Source organism: Quercus suber, unplaced genomic scaffold, assembly GCF_002906115.3.
Source record: "Quercus suber isolate HL8 unplaced genomic scaffold, Cork oak 2.0 scaffold_535, whole genome shotgun sequence".
NCBI classification, from domain to species: Eukaryota; Viridiplantae; Streptophyta; class Magnoliopsida; order Fagales; family Fagaceae; genus Quercus; species Quercus suber.
Genome location: NW_027069983.1, coordinates 65,310 through 81,385, shown reverse-complemented (window position 1 = coordinate 81,385; position 16,076 = coordinate 65,310). Strand labels below are relative to the sequence as shown.

Here is a 16,076-nt window from a genome sequence, read left to right as displayed (position 1 = left end):
AAAGTAATCATGAATGCTATGACTAATTTGCATTCCTGCAGTGTTTACCTACAAAAGGACAAATTCTTTGTTTACTGTTTGTCACACCCATTGCCGGCTTATTGTTAAACATGTGGGGCTTGCTTATCATTTCTATTTCTCATATGATTCCTCCACTTCCACCATTTTATCTGTTTTGTAATAGTCTTATAGAATATAGTGTAGAATAATGGTGAGATGAGATCTTTCAATTATAAATAGAACTCGCTTTTCAATTATGTTTTGCTAAAAAGAAATTGAGTTTGGAATATACAAATAGATTACAAACAAGGAAAATCAGGCCCCCAAAGTCAATAGAATCCTCTCACCCAATTTGTTCCATTGGAGCGTGTGCGTGTGTAAACTTTGAGCTTTGATTCCAGGCTTTATTTCACGTGGATTGTGAGTATGCAAAGCTATAAGATACCTCATGTGACTAACAGATAGGGTTAGTAGAAACAGGACCAGCTAATAATTAATCAAAATAAACAAATAAATAGCCAATGAAAAGTATCAAACTATAATTCTAAATCGCGAGCCTTGCCTGGAAACAGCCTTACCCCATCATTCTCAACTATATTATTATGTTATTTCAACATTAAATAAATGAAATAAACAAATATTATTATTAATAAATAAATAAAAAATCGCATTCCCCCACTTTCTTATTTGATTATTTTACTCTGTTCCTTCTAGAACAAAGTTGAGGTCCATAAAAAATAAAATATGAATGGTGGTTATTAATAATACAAAAGACCAGTGCATAGCTCTTCTCGTTTCTACATAAGGGCATGTTTTTTAGAAAGAACCACTCTATCCCTAGAGCAAAAAAAATCAATTTTTAGAGTAGGACTAGCCAAGTCTAGTTGCTTCTCGAATCAAATAAGAGTATGTGTATAGTATATAGATGCCACTCTGTCTAATGGTGATTAAATTAACCCCTCAATACTCCCATCAAAGTAGGGCATATATCAAATCTTATTTCAAGATGTTACATAATCGCATCTTTACTTTTCCTGTCACTTTTCCCATCAAAGAAGGGCACATACCAAATTTTATTTCAAGAAGATTTTACATAATCACATCTTTACTTTTCCTATCACTTTCCTATTTATTCTTTGATTTTTAGAAACCTAGGGTGACAATGACATGAAACTTTGTAAATTTTTTGTGAGATAGAGAGTTTGTGTAAATAGCATTGCATTATATTAAATTGCAAAGCGTATTTTCAAAGGAATCTACACCTACTAGGGGCTAGCCTTGACTATAGATAAGTCATTACATCTTTGAAGATGTAGCTCTGTTATCTTAATGACAATCATAGTTAGTGCCTCTCGGCCACTGGGCATTTTTGAGACATGCATTGACTTGTTGAGCAGTGAAAGGAAGCACTAACTTGCAATGGGGGGGAGGGAGCGTGGAAGTGATGGTTGGTCTGAGATAAATATAGAGCAAGGAAAATGGTTGGTTAATCGTCGACAAATATATAAATGAAATATTGCTATCACCTTCTCTAATCCTGGCAAATTCAATGGACACCAATTTGGTTTAAGGTAAATTTTTTCTAAATTGTACAATGGCTTACACACTCTTGAACGGTACCAATGTAAAGAAGAGATTCCACACGACACTGCACACAAAGATGTCAAGTTATATGCTTCTGTAGAATATGATAAGCCATTTCATAATGTCACTTTTGTTTAATGGTGCTCAAGAAAGCATCAATTGGACACCACTTGTATTTACGTGAATATTTTGACTGAAAGTGACTCAACTTGTATTTACATGAATTTTTTGACAGAAAGCGACCCAACTGTCCACAAAAAGTAACTAGCATTATATTTCCCATCCTTAAATAGGACCAAGCCTTTGATAATTTCTAGTGAAAACGAAAATACGCTGGGTATGAGTAATTTCCATGAAACTCATATCATATAATCAATGCTATTCAATGCAGTGTCAGATGTATCATGGCAGAGAGACAGTACATCATAACAAACAATGAGACGAAAGCAGCCCACCCTTCAAACATACAGCTATGAATGTAAATTGATACATCATCAGTTTTCACACTTCACACATACAGCACAATTACCCATCACCTGCAACAATTAGCATCAAGATACTCTATAGGTTATTTCGCAACTCCCTTGTTTTCTTTCCCCTTTTTATTTATTTATTTATTATTATTTTTTTTTTTGGGGAAATGTTAACAAGTTCCTTAATGGGCTGTGTTAATAAAATGGACAAAAAGTTATTAAAAGAATTGCCAAAAATGATTAAAAAGAATTGCCAAAAATGATTAAAAAAAATTGCTAAAAATTGTCAAATAGAATAAAAAGTAAAAAAAAAAGTAAAAAAACTGTGCAAAAAGCTGTAGTTAGCAGGTACCTTACGGTGCCCATTAACGTAACCCTTTCATTTTCACTCAAACCAGCAACTCACTCTTACTTGGAGGCAGATAGGCTATCATGCTAACATTTTATTGAGGTTCAAGTTCGGTAAAGAAGTGACATGCTATCTTATGCTGTCCTAAACAAGAAAAGCTTTGAGCAACTTCACTATGCCATAAATTCATCAATAATCAATGACAATTACTCCCGAGAAGAGCAGAAAACCCAAAAAAGCAGTAAACCAAAAACACAATAACCGTTTCTACGGCCACTATCTGCCTAGGTTCACGCTCTGTCAAAAGACATTACAATTGTAGATTTGTAGCAGTCATTAAAGTCATCTATCACAACATATGCCTAGGTTCACACTCTGTTCAGCTTTCCCCTCCCAACTCTACCCAAAATCCATGTAGTCCAATAAGTCATCTATTAGAAATTACCATTTTTGACAAATAGATAACAGGAGTTTGAGTATTTGAACCTAGATGTCTCCCTTAAAAACACCAGGGCAGGAAGTGCCACAGGAAGTGCCACTTGAGTTTCAAGGCTCTTGGCAAAAGTTCACTCCTAACCACTAAGATACTTAAAGCGATTCTCTATTGGCAATTACCATTGAAGAAGAAACAGATAATATACATCTTCCATTTTACCACTGCTACATATGAGTGACTAACCATGGATCATTCGAAGCATAATAGTACATTGCTCAATAACCTTTTTAAGTATAACATAAACATCACATATTCATCATAACTACAATATTCACATACAGAGAGATGGTTTAAATAAAGTAAATGACTACACGAACTGAAAGATCTTACAACATCATTTTAGTTGCACGTGTGCAATCTTACAAGCATATGCCTCAAATCAAAACAACCAGCACAGATGCATTTCCACCATCAATTCAAGCATACCGGGTGAGAGATTAACAGTGCATGCATATTCAACCAAGGATTGGTGTTTCAGTGGCAGTCCACAAAAGTTGGCTTGGCACCCAACTGAGATATTCAAAAAGCAAAATTGTCTTCTAATTCTCTGTTTGCAAAAAAACATGCACATCCTCCACTTTCTCTTGTATGATTGTGCCTTTCCTGGAAAACCCCATTTTAGAGTAAGAATAGAGTGTACAAAATACATAACAACGATTCATTAGTAAATTCTGATTTGTTTTTTAAAATAAAACAAAAAACACACAACAATCATAATTCAAAACCAAAAAACAATGCAGGAATAATATAATCTAGATATACTTTGTGCTAATACAATTTCTCTTTCGTGAGTCTCCACCTCCCAAAAAACAATTAGGCCTCATCCTTACTCAAAGACATTGAGTATATGTTATAACATACGAATTCCCAAATCTTAAAAGATGCATCAGATCCACAACAAGACCATATCCTAAGCTAGAATGCTATATAACAATAATACACAATATCTCATTGGTTCCTTATATAGTGGTTAAGGCATAATGAACACTCCATATCCAAAGCCTAGAATGCCATATAACAATAATACAAAATTGTCTTCTAATTATCTGTTTGCCAAAAAAAAAAAAAATGCATATGCAGATCCCCATGAGTAAATTCTGATTTATCTTTCAAAATAAAACAAAAAGGCACACAAGCAGCACAATTCAAAACCAAAAACCAATGCAGAAAATACATAATCCAGATACTTTGTGCTACTTTCTCATTTGTACCATGACCAATACAATTTTCAATTTTGTGAGAAACACTGCAATTTCCGCTCAATTATTCAAATCCCCAATTAAATGAGCTGTAGAAACTTGTTTACCTCAGATCACATTACTCTCCGCGAAAGTGTGAATTCAGAATGAGTTCATCTCAAGACAGTAAGTCCTCCGCTTGACGAGCATCTTGGCGGCGGTACCATAAGGCTCCTCGAAAGCCGTGGACACCCACGACACATCAGACACTTCCTTCTTGCTCATGGCCGGCACGGACTGGTCGCTGGGTCGAATGGCGACAAGGGTGGCACCCTTGAGAACCATCCCATCAGGCAATTCCAAGTGCGGCGCGTACCAAAGGCGCATATTAAGAGCCGGAACTTGGGTCCTCTTCGAGGCGGAGGAAGCCGACAACGGCTTCACTCTCAGCTCCTCCAGCTGCTCCCTGTTCATACACAACACGCCTTGCCCATCGGCATCGGTCAGCACGAGGTTATCCAACGTCTTGTGCTCCGAAATTATGGGTTGCAGCAAGTAATGCCTAGCTGAAGCTGCAATCAAAGAGCTGATTGTCCAAACCACACGCAGTTTCAGACCCCCATTCGTGTAAAACGACTCGGGTATGCTCCCGTTGTCCTCTCCGGTACCGGTACCGGTACCGCAGGCGGCTGCTGCGTCGGCGGCGGCGGCGTAGGCCGGGGATCGGAAAACCGCGGAGGCGCCGAGAATGACGCAATCGTCGAGGGTGGAGCCGAAATCGGCACGCCATTTGAGCAAAACCCCATCCTCGATACCCAATTCGCCGCTGGGAAGCTCGATTCGAAGGAAGCGAATTTCGTTGAAGTTTTTGAGGACCTGGGTCGGGGAATGGTGAGTAACGGCGCCTCCACTGCCACCACCGCCTCCGCCATGTTCGGCATCGGAGTCTTCGGAGAGCAACAGACCGGAGGAGGCGGAAGAAGAAGACGAAGCGGGTCTCTTAGGGCTAAGGAGCTGGGTAAAGAGCTGAAGGGGCTTGACGATTCCGCCGATAACGAAACGGAAGAGGTTCGAGAACGGGTTGCGAGACTTGTCGGAGGAAGAGGAGATGGCCGGCGAAGAAAGAGAAGAAGACGAAGAGTCGTCGTCGGAGATAACGCAGTCGACCCGAACGACGACGTTGTCGACCTGAGGGACGAGGGAGTGGAAGCGGCGCGAAACGACGCAGCAGCGACCCAAGGCCTTGACATCGCCGATCCTGTTGAAGATCAAGAGGAGGATAGAGTCGGGAAGGCGGTCGAAGTGGTCGATGTGGGATTGCGGCTCCGAAAGCGTCAGATCTGACATTGCGAAAAGACGTAGGCTGGTTTGTGATCTGAATTCGTTAGTAGTAGAAGTGGGTTTGGTGTAGATCTGGGAATTTATAAGACATGTGTTTCTGTTTCTGCTTTACTTTCACATTAAGATAAAGTTTGTTCAAAGCTTTTTTGTTTTATATATGTATACATATATTTGTTAGAAACAGAAATAGAACGATTCGCAGAGATTTGGAGTTTGAAAGATGTGAGCTGGGAATTGGAAATGGCGGTGGCGAATGGGAATAAAGATAGATCCACGGTTTTTTTTTTGTCTTTGTTCAGAGGTGTAGAAGAAGAGGAGTGGTGGTGTATAGAGAGAGAGAGATTGGGAGATTATTATTAAGCGCGTTAAGGAAGAGGAAAAAAAAGGTTGGTGCGTGCGTGCGTGTTGTGTGTGAGTGACAGTGTGTGTTGTACTGACAAATTATTTTACAAACGGTTGATCGGTAAATTCTTACCGGTTTTAACATGAGCGCATCAGTAACGTTATATTTTAATTACAATAATTATTTAAAAAATATTAAAATTATATTAGTAATTTGTAAAAAAATTATAAAATAATTTGTGTAACATTATTATTTTTTTGATTTAAATTACAAGCTTTGTACGTTTTCCTTTTTGGTTTTACTGGTGTTGATTGAGATTTGTAGTTTAATAAATCAGTAATCACAAACTCACACGTACGGTTGTTGTTGTTAACCTAATCTTTATTCCTCTTCAGAGTTTAGATTCCTTTTTATTGAGTGATATTAGGAGAATTACTATTACTAATTTGTTTTAATTAATTAAAACTAATATGGCTATTATTTGCATAAACAATAATTAATGAGTGGGTGGGTTTAACAAATCATTGAATAGAATCCGATTAAAACTCTTTTTATTATAAAAATAACAATATCTAATTTTAAATTTAGATTTTATCCATCTCATAAGAGAAAGATAAGAGAAATTTTAAAAATGGTAGAAATTTTCTCACCCGTCAAAAGATCCATCTCATATAAGATAAGAGTAATTCTAGAAAGGGGTAAAAAAATTTCGCATGCAACAAAAATACAGAATATTACTAATTTGTTTTAATTAATTAAAACTAATATGGCTATTATTTGCATAAACAATAATTAATGAGTGGGTGGGTTTAACAAATCATTGAATAGAATCCGATTAAAACTCTTTTTATTATAAAAATAACAATATCTAATTTTAAATTTAGATTTTATCCATCTCATAAGAGAAAGATAAGAGAAATTTTAAAAATGGTAGAAATTTTCTCACCCGTCAAAAGATCCATCTCATATAAGATAAGAGTAATTCTAGAAAGGGGTAAAAAAATTTCGCATGCAACAAAAATACAGAATATATCAACTAGTTAAGATACAACACTCTTATCTATTATTTTAAATTTAAAAAAAAATACAATACAAATGAAAATCTAGATTTAGTTTCTTTCTACTATAACCTTTCTACCATAGATAAACCATAAATAAGAATCTAAATTAAGATTATCAAAAATAAGATCTAAATTAGCTTTCAATGAATTTCATGATATTTTTCCCATGAGATGGTAACTTTTGCTTAATGTAGAAGAAAAACTGATGCCAACGATAGTCGCTGTAAAAGTGATATTTTCTAATCTTAGCTTGTATCCATTGTAGATAAGTTATGAAATTTGTCACGCTGGTAGAAATTGTTTAGGTAAAAATTAGTAGAAAGATACGGCTGAATAGGCTGTGCTGGCATTTGCTGGTGTTTTTTCTTTATTTTTTTAGGCAAGTTGGATGGTTAAAGTGATCTAGCCCAATTTAGAATTTTAATGTAAATAATTGTATGAGCAAACCCAGCAAACTCAGTAGCCCAACACTATGCTATGAACCAAGAGAGACAAAAATCTAGTTAAGCCCACAAAATGAATGATTGGGCCACACCGAACCCGATTCATTTGAAACGTAGAGAGAATTGATAATACACTAATGTATAAATAAATGACCTTTCTTCACTTTTTGTGTGTTCCATTGACTCATGAAGAAAGAGGCAAACAAGAGAGAAAGAAAAAGAACAAAGGAAGAGAGAGAAAAAACTTAGCATGACATGTTTCTTTTTTTAACTTTTGGATTGTTTGTCTGCTACGTGTTAGTCATTTAAATTAAAATGGGAGTGAATGTGAGATTTTTAAATGGTAGGGAGAGCCAATTCTTAAAGAATTTGAGCACTTTCTGTTTTGGTTGGCACCCTCAAGCTATGTGGGTTTTTAAATGGTAGGGAAGGAGAGCCAATTCTAAAGAATTTGAGCACTTTTTGTTTTGGTTGGCACCCTCAAGCTATGTGGTATAGCTAGATGATAGCTTAAAAATTATAAAATAAACTCTCATTTGCTCATAAAGAAAGATGCATAGGGCCCTAGGGGAGCTTGGTTTGAAGAGATCAATAGGTAAATAAATTGGTGTCAAAACACTGAGAGTATATATATGAAATAGGGTGGGAGTAGTTTTAGGACCATAAATTATTTCACAATTTTTTTGCCACAACTATGACATGGCAGATTGTGAGTGGTTAACTATTATTTACATCTAACTCGACAATTTTTTTTCACCAATCACACTCTATCACATCACAGTTATGGTAAAAAATTGTGAAAAATTTTGTGATCTTAGACTTTTTCATAAGTTGTTCAACTTCAAATTCTTTTATTATCTCCTACAAAATAAATAATAATAAAAAAAAAGTCCAAATTCTTTTCTCTTCTAATTAAGTTTTTCGTCTATATGAAACCTCTTTCTTATCTCGAGTAAATCTTCTCTACCACTTTAATATTCAGAAGAAGATATGTTGCAGACTTTGCAGTCCTAGGAGAGATTAGGCTAATTAAGTAGTAGTTAAATAATAAGCAACTAAAACTTAGGTTGATGTCACTTTGTGCCAATCTTAGACCCACTTTTGGTAGAGATAACAGCTCAACAATCACTCTTAAATTGCAAAAGATTTCTTTTTTCAATTTTTTTTTTTTTTTTTTTTTTTTTTTTTTTTTTTTTTTTTAAGGCAAGTTGGCTGCTTAAAGTGATCTAGCCCAATTTAGAATTTTAATGTAAATAATTGTATGAGCAAACCCAGCAAACTCAGTAGCCCAACACTATGCTATGAACCAAGAGAGACAAAAATCTAGTTAAGCCCAAAAAATGAATGATTGGGCCACACCGAACCCGATTCATTTGAAACGTAGAGAGAATTGATAATACAATAATGTATAAATAAATGACCTTTCTTCACTTTAATTGTGTGTTCCATTGACTCATGAAGAAAGAGGCAAACAAGAGAGAAAGAAAAAGAACAAAGGAAGAGAGAGAAAAAACTTAGCATGACATGGTTCTTTTTTTAACTTTTGGATTGTTTGTCTGCTACGTGTTAGTCATTTAAATTAAAATGGGAGTGAATGTGAGATTTTTAAATGGTAGGGAGAGCCAATTCTTAAAGAATTTGAGCACTTTCTGTTTTGGTTGGCACCCTCAAGCTATGGGGGCTTTTAAATGGTAGGGAAGGAGAGCCAATTCTTAAAGAATTTGAGCACTTTTTGTTTTGGTTGGCACCCTCAAGCTATGTGGTATAGCTAGATGATAGCTTAAAAATTATAAAATAAACTCTCATTTGCTCATAAAGAAAGATGCATAGGGCCCTAGGGGAGCTTGGTTTGAAGAGATCAATAGGTAAATAAATTGGTGTCAAAACACTGAGAGTATATATATGAAATAGGGTGGGAGTAGTTTTAGGACCATAAATTATTCCACAATTTTTTTGCCACAACTATGACATGGCAGATTGTGAGTGGTTAACTATTATTTACATCTAACTCGATAATTTTTTTTCACCAATCACACTCTATCACATCACAGTTATGGTAAAAAATTGTGAAAAATTTTGTGATCTTAGACTTTTTCATAAGTTGTTCAACTTCAAATTCTTTTATTATCTCCTACAAAATAAATAATAATAAAAAAAAAGTCCAAATTCTTTTCTCTTCTAATTAAGTTTTTCGTCTATATGAAACCTCTTTCTTATCTCGAGTAAATCTTCTCTACCACTTTAATATTCAGAAGAAGATATGTTGCAGACTTTGCAGTCCTAGGAGAGATTAGGCTAATTAAGTAGTAGTTAAATAATAAGCAACTAAAACTTAGGTTGATGTCACTTTGTGCCAATCTTAGACCCACTTTTGGTAGAGATAACAGCTCAACAATCACTCTTAAATTGCAAAAGATTTCTTTTTTCAGTTGGGAGTGGGGCCGAGAAAGGTATATTAAGCCATTTTTTCAAAGGGGTTTACGCTGCTTCCGAATGCATGTTTTATATTTAAGTGGTCGATATCATAAGTTCAGCTCTTTCAGGCCAAGACGGCAAGACCCAACCAAGTAACCCTATATTACAGTAGGTAGAGAATAACAAGTCATATGTCTAACGATATGCATGGTTTTTAATTCATTCAGAACAAAGTTTCTCTTCAAATCATTCGGAACAAAGTTTCTCTCCAAACTGAATTAAACAAAGTTTTTCTCCAAATCATTCAGAACAAAGATTCTCTCCAAACTAGTTTGGAGAAAAATCCTACAAACTCATTATATATATTTATATTGAGTGTGAATTTTGAAAATCTATCCGTTAGATTACATGTTCTTATTACATCCTTAATGCTTATAAAATTTCAAGAAAATCAAAAATCAATTGCTATGTCATCAAATAAATATTATAATTTCAAATTTTTGTAATCTAAAGTTGTATATAAAAAATAAGTTAATCGATCAAATAGTAAATAATATCTAATTTAAGCAAAATTTGATATGCATGTTAAAAATATAAGGAACATGAAATTAAACGATTAGATTTTCAAAATTCACATGCAAAAAAGAAATATATAAGAAGTTTGAAGAGTTTCTTTCCAAACTAGTTTGGAAAGAAACTTTGTTCATTCAAAAAAATAAGATTATAGATTAAAAAATTGAGAAGTTAATATAATATATACGAACGCTACATACCACATAATGTAAATTTTTGAATTTATAAAGTTTAAATTCAATATTTAATATTAATTACTCACTCTTTTATTATTATTATTCAACTAGTCAATGTTTTGTGCGATGCTCGGTGCATTTTAAAAGAGATGGCCATGGGTGAGGTAAAATGCCAAAAGACCTCTTAAGTGGGGTGAGGTGAACCAAAAGTCCCACATCACTTAAGTGAGTAGCCAATGTTGAGTTCATTATAAGGGGGGATGCCTCACTAATTAGTGCAAGGCCTTTTCCCACCAAACTTGGTGTCATGTGAAGAAGAACAAAATCGTGAGAGGTCCATGGGACTACCAAAGCAGAGGAAAAAATTATATGAAAAGGCATTTAATAGTGAATGATTGATAAAATTTTGTATTTCATCTTGGTAATCAATTTCAATTTTCTATCAATCACTTCCGTCTAAGCAAAACTCTCTTTTTACCTTCTTTTATTCAATGGTTTCTCACTTTTATTTACCCTCTTATTAACTGCCCGGAATAACAAGTGATGAAAAAGGATATGGACATAGTCATCAAATTTAAGAAATTTCATAAATATGAGATTTTTAATTGACAAAATAAAATACTTGAGGTATAATTTGAAACATAGTATAAACTTCAGGATTTTTATTTATTTATATAGTCTCCCCTATGATATATTTGTTAGTGTATAAAAATTGATGAATGATCACACTATAATATGGTGCACCTTCACTCATATAATAGTACCAACTTGATGGGTGGTGTTGTTTCACCAATCAACCATACATAATTTATTTAACATTAAGTTAGTTATTAAATAACAGTCTTGTTAATGAGTGTCCTTAAAATAATTGTTAATAAATAATTTTAGAAAAATTTTACATCACTCTTAGGAGATATATGAAAAGTCATCAGACAAATTAATTGATTTTTTCTTTTCTCATAAATTTTTTTTAAAAATATTTTCTAAACCAATACCTTTAAAGTATCCGTTAACTTTTCCCTTAAATAAAAAAGTATATGTCTTGGCTAAACTTATATTTTCACAAACAAATATATCTCTCCACAAGAGACGTGAAGGAGTCTACAAATATTAGATCGAACTCGTTCATTCAGTATGTTAGATTATTTTCTCTTTAATGCTGTGTTGGTGATGCCCACCCTAAAGGGATTACCATCCACACCATTGGGTCCACAAATATTAAGGAAAAATCGTGTAATTAAACAAAGTAAAGAAAGTCAAATCTCTCTACTTAAAATAAATAGCCGCTTGCTTTCTTTCTACCCTCAACATAAGTTGTATCTTTTTATTTTTATTTTTTTGAGAGTTTTTAACAAAAAGTATTTAGTACTAAATGATATCACATCACCTGTATAAAAATTCAATAATTGAAAAGCGTGGGCAAAATAACCATATCAACATTTCACCACTACTCCAGAAGTGTTAGTAGGTAGTTATTTTTTGCATATATGTCTCTCATTTTTTGGATTTTAATATGACTGGTATAGTATCATTTGATACCAAATATTTTCTCATGTTTAACAAACATCCACACCAACAAAATAAAATCTATCAAAGGCTTGAGTTAACTTGCAATAGAGGTATGCTATGCATGTAAAACAAAAGACAAGTCCTACATGCATCCAAGCTTTATTTAGGAAGTCAGCTAATTGATTTCCTAGTAGCTTTCCTAAATCCTGCACGATAAGAATGAGTTATAGAGGTCATAATCTCATGTCAATGAATTAGCTCTAGTTAGGATGTCAAGCTCATCACGATGAATCAACCAAATTAAATTCAGCTGCTTGATTTTGTATCATATATGGAGTCAATCATCAATTGATTTCTTACTTTGTCAACTCATTCAACAAGTGCTTCTGTTTATAATTAATGAGCTGGGTTTAGGTTTATATTCACAAAGCATCCCAATACAACCTGTTAATAATCCAAAATGATATATACCAATTTAGAGTGTCGTTGAAGGTATTATACAATCAGATTATTGATGGATTGAATATTAGTTAATTGCATTAAGAATGATAGAGGAAGCAAATATAATAGAATGAATAGTACAATAAATGAGAGAATATAGAAGTTGGTGATCATCGTGTGTGTCCATTAAAAAAAAAGAGAAATAAGGGAATAAGATCCAATTATTTTGCACTAAGTTCCACATTTTTTTGGTTTAATTAATCTTATTCCATTTACTGAACTTGTCCCTAACCCTTTTTTTTATAGCTAAACGAAGACTTGATCACTTCCTAATTCCCATAAATCATATAAAATATACAAATTGTAACCCTTCTAGGTATCAAAGGTATCATATATCATGTGTAGTTCTAAATAAGTTAGATCTAATAAACCATTATAGAAAACACCCGCACGTTGCGACATGTGTTAATGGATTGCTTCACATAATAACTTCATGCAAAATAGACATCCGTACTAATTTGATAGGACAGACACAAATAACCTAAATTTACCACAATCTCAGGCCAGAATTATGATTTTAGTCAAGCTTAATTACCTCGTGTGTGTGTGCGTGTGCGTGCTAGCTAGTACTACTGCAATCACATGGTCGACATGTTGTTTATTATTGCACTTCATTGTTGATTGTATTATAGGCTCATCCAATGGTTGCCTGGAATTAACAAGGCCTTTAAATGAAAGGAGACAGTTTAAGCCGTTTCATTGAAGCGGATTTGGGTCTCTTGTGGAACAAAAAAACGAAGTGGTGTGCTGGTAAAATAACCATTTGGTAATAGAATTTAAGTATTACAAAATACAAAAAGAGCTGTAATAAAATAATTATTCCTATGCATATATTTTTTGTGATAACATATATATATATATATATATGAATAGAACCATAATTTATATTACTACACAATCTGGTATAGCATAATATGATAATGTAATGGAATCATATTGGATTCAAATTATATTGTTCTCGAAAACCTTGGCTGGCTATTTGCAACTTCCTAATGGGTCAGCTTTCATAGGACTGAAAGTGAGCATCTTTTGTATGTGTTTAATTTTCAAAAAATTTCTTTGTTAAACGATCTGAATCTAATTTATGTCTCCCATTTTTTTTTTTTTTTTTTATATTACTTAATAGTGACATATAAAATTTATAAGTTATATATAGTAAAATTATATTATATTATCTTTAGCATCACTCTTTTTGGATTGGACCACAAGCACTAAACAATTTGTCAATGGAATTGTAGGGATCTGCGTAGTTAGCCGTTACAGCCATTTATTGAGGTTTTGAAGTTACAGAGCTACTTCATCATCTTTCAGGATGAGTAAGTAGGACATTTTCTATTTTTGGCACAGCTAGGGAGTGGACCATAGATATCAATATGTTATTATTAGCAGGATCTTAAGGTAGGGCATACAACACGTATATCTTTCTTCTTATCATACTGTCAATTTATCATGCTTTACGAACCTAAATCAGAAGCTCGAAAGGTGCTTAATTAATTTGGAACTTCTTAATGTAAAGAGTAATAAATGATGCCCCAAAAAACCAAGCAAGAGGTAGACGAAGTGGCCCTTTCAGGGTTTAGGCCCCAGATAATTTCCCATAACCCGAGGCCTGTAGAGAATACAGACAAGACAAGTTCATGCTACCCATACCTATAGCAAGGAGGTATGTTTTAGTCTTACATCCAAATCGTATATAATACCTACAGTCGAGCCATAAATGTCAATCAAGGCTAGGCAGATGGGAACAACTTTGAGGTAGCATGAGAAGAAAATAAGCTATATGTGCCTTAAAAAAAAAAAGAAAAAAAAAAGATATATGTGTGTGTCATCCAATCGTGCATATGATCGTAAAGTATTAAGTACGTCCCTATATATGTTGGAATTGGCCTCCCGAAAGAGCATTTTTAGTGGAAACGATGATATGCAATATGTATATACCTTATGCTTAATTTTCTGAACAAGAAGATGTCCTTAAATTTGCTAATATTATCATTTCGTAAATTATTATGGTTATAAAATTCTTAAGTACTTTCAGAATATAGAAAAATGGTGCTACATTCTCTTACATTCATAGTAAACCACACTATGAATTTAATAAGTAGATTCTATCATGAATGTGAAAGGAGAGAGTACTATTCTTCGTACTGCAAGAGAACCTAAGAATTACTTGTTATGGCTATGATGCATTAGTGGTGAAAAAGTTAAATTAATTAATCATAATTAATCATAATTATTCATACATATATACATTTACACAACTACATTTTTACCCCCTAACATTAAATTATTCTCTACTTTTTTTTCATTTAACATGTTTAGTCTAGATCAAGCATTGAAAAACAATTGGAAACTTAACAACAAAAATAACAATAAAAGACTTAATCCCAAATTGAAAATTAAATATAAAAATTATATGTGTGTGTGTGTGTGTCCAAGAGAAAATTGCTTTTTTAAGTATTGTCACTCCCTAACATTCCATATGCTCAATGTAGTTTTTTATTTTATTTTATTTTTATTTTTTAATTTGATGCTTTGTGACTAACTAATTAAGTATTGACAAACAATTTAAAACTTAAAAATAAACAACTAAAAGACTTAGTCCCAAATAAAATAACTCTAAGAGAAATTTATTTTATTAAAAACTTACTATTTGAACTCAACAAACAAAACTTACAAATTAAGAGAGGAAAAAACTAAAAATTTGAAAGTAACGACTATTTATGTTACAAGGTGGATAGTTTGTTGCTCTTAACAACTATTTCTTGGAACCCAACAATTAGTTGTTCAATTCTTTTTTGCAGGGGCAACTCTTTTTTTTTGGAGGGGCCAAATATTGATTTTAAGGTCTAATATTTTACACAATTGCAAAATATACATACATTATGAAGTTTTTAAAAAAATTTGGGGGGGCCATTGCTAAGTGCAGCTCCGCCCCTGATAACAATCACCTCATGCGCACAGATGTGGGAGTAGGGATGGCAATGGGGCAGGGCAGGGCCGAAGGATGGGATCTTCGCCCCCACCCTGCATGGATTTTTCTTGCCCCATTCCCGCCCCTTAAGGCCCTGCGAAGCCCCGCCCTATACCGTAAAACTTTATTTCTTGTTAATTCTCCCTACAACTATTACCCTTTTTTTTCAAATAAAACAACATGTTTCAATAATAAAAATATACTTGAAATTATAAATAAATTTATCCTATCAAATCAAACTAATTTTTAGCAAAAACTAAATAATATTATCCAAATATTTAACAAGACAATATCACAACAAAAATCTCATAGTATGACACAATAAAATAATCCAAACTCCTAATACATAACAAAATAAAAATTGACTAGTTCTTCAAAAAGAATCTCCACATTCTTCCATCATTGTGACACCACTTTCTTCTTCATCATCATAATCATCCAGGATATTTTGGAACGTATCTTCAATTCCATCTGTGGTAGATGAAGAACCTTAAAAAAAAGATAAAATAAATTCAATCAAACAATTGAAAAATATAATAAAGAATGCAGCAACATAAATCATTGCATAATTAGATTAGTAAATTTAATTACCATTAATTTTAGCCCATAACCAATTTTGAGCACACATTAATGCCTCCACAATCTTTTGATGAAGTTTACTAC

The 16,076-nt window shown here is 33.4% G+C and overlaps 1 protein-coding gene across 1 annotated transcript; it reads right to left on the bottom strand.

Annotated features, from left to right (window-relative positions):
- Positions 1 to 3,091: 3,091 nt before the first annotated feature.
- Positions 3,092 to 5,829, bottom strand: LOC112024477 (F-box protein At5g46170). The gene is made up of 2 exons (XM_024057105.2): positions 4,209 to 5,829; positions 3,092 to 3,505 (listed from the first exon to the last, which is right to left on the bottom strand). The coding sequence occupies exon 1, from the start codon at positions 5,425 to 5,427 to the stop codon at positions 4,243 to 4,245; it is 1,185 nt and encodes a 394-aa protein (XP_023912873.2). The 5' UTR covers positions 5,428 to 5,829; the 3' UTR covers positions 3,092 to 3,505; positions 4,209 to 4,242.
- Between the last annotated feature and the right edge of the window lie 10,247 nt (positions 5,830 to 16,076).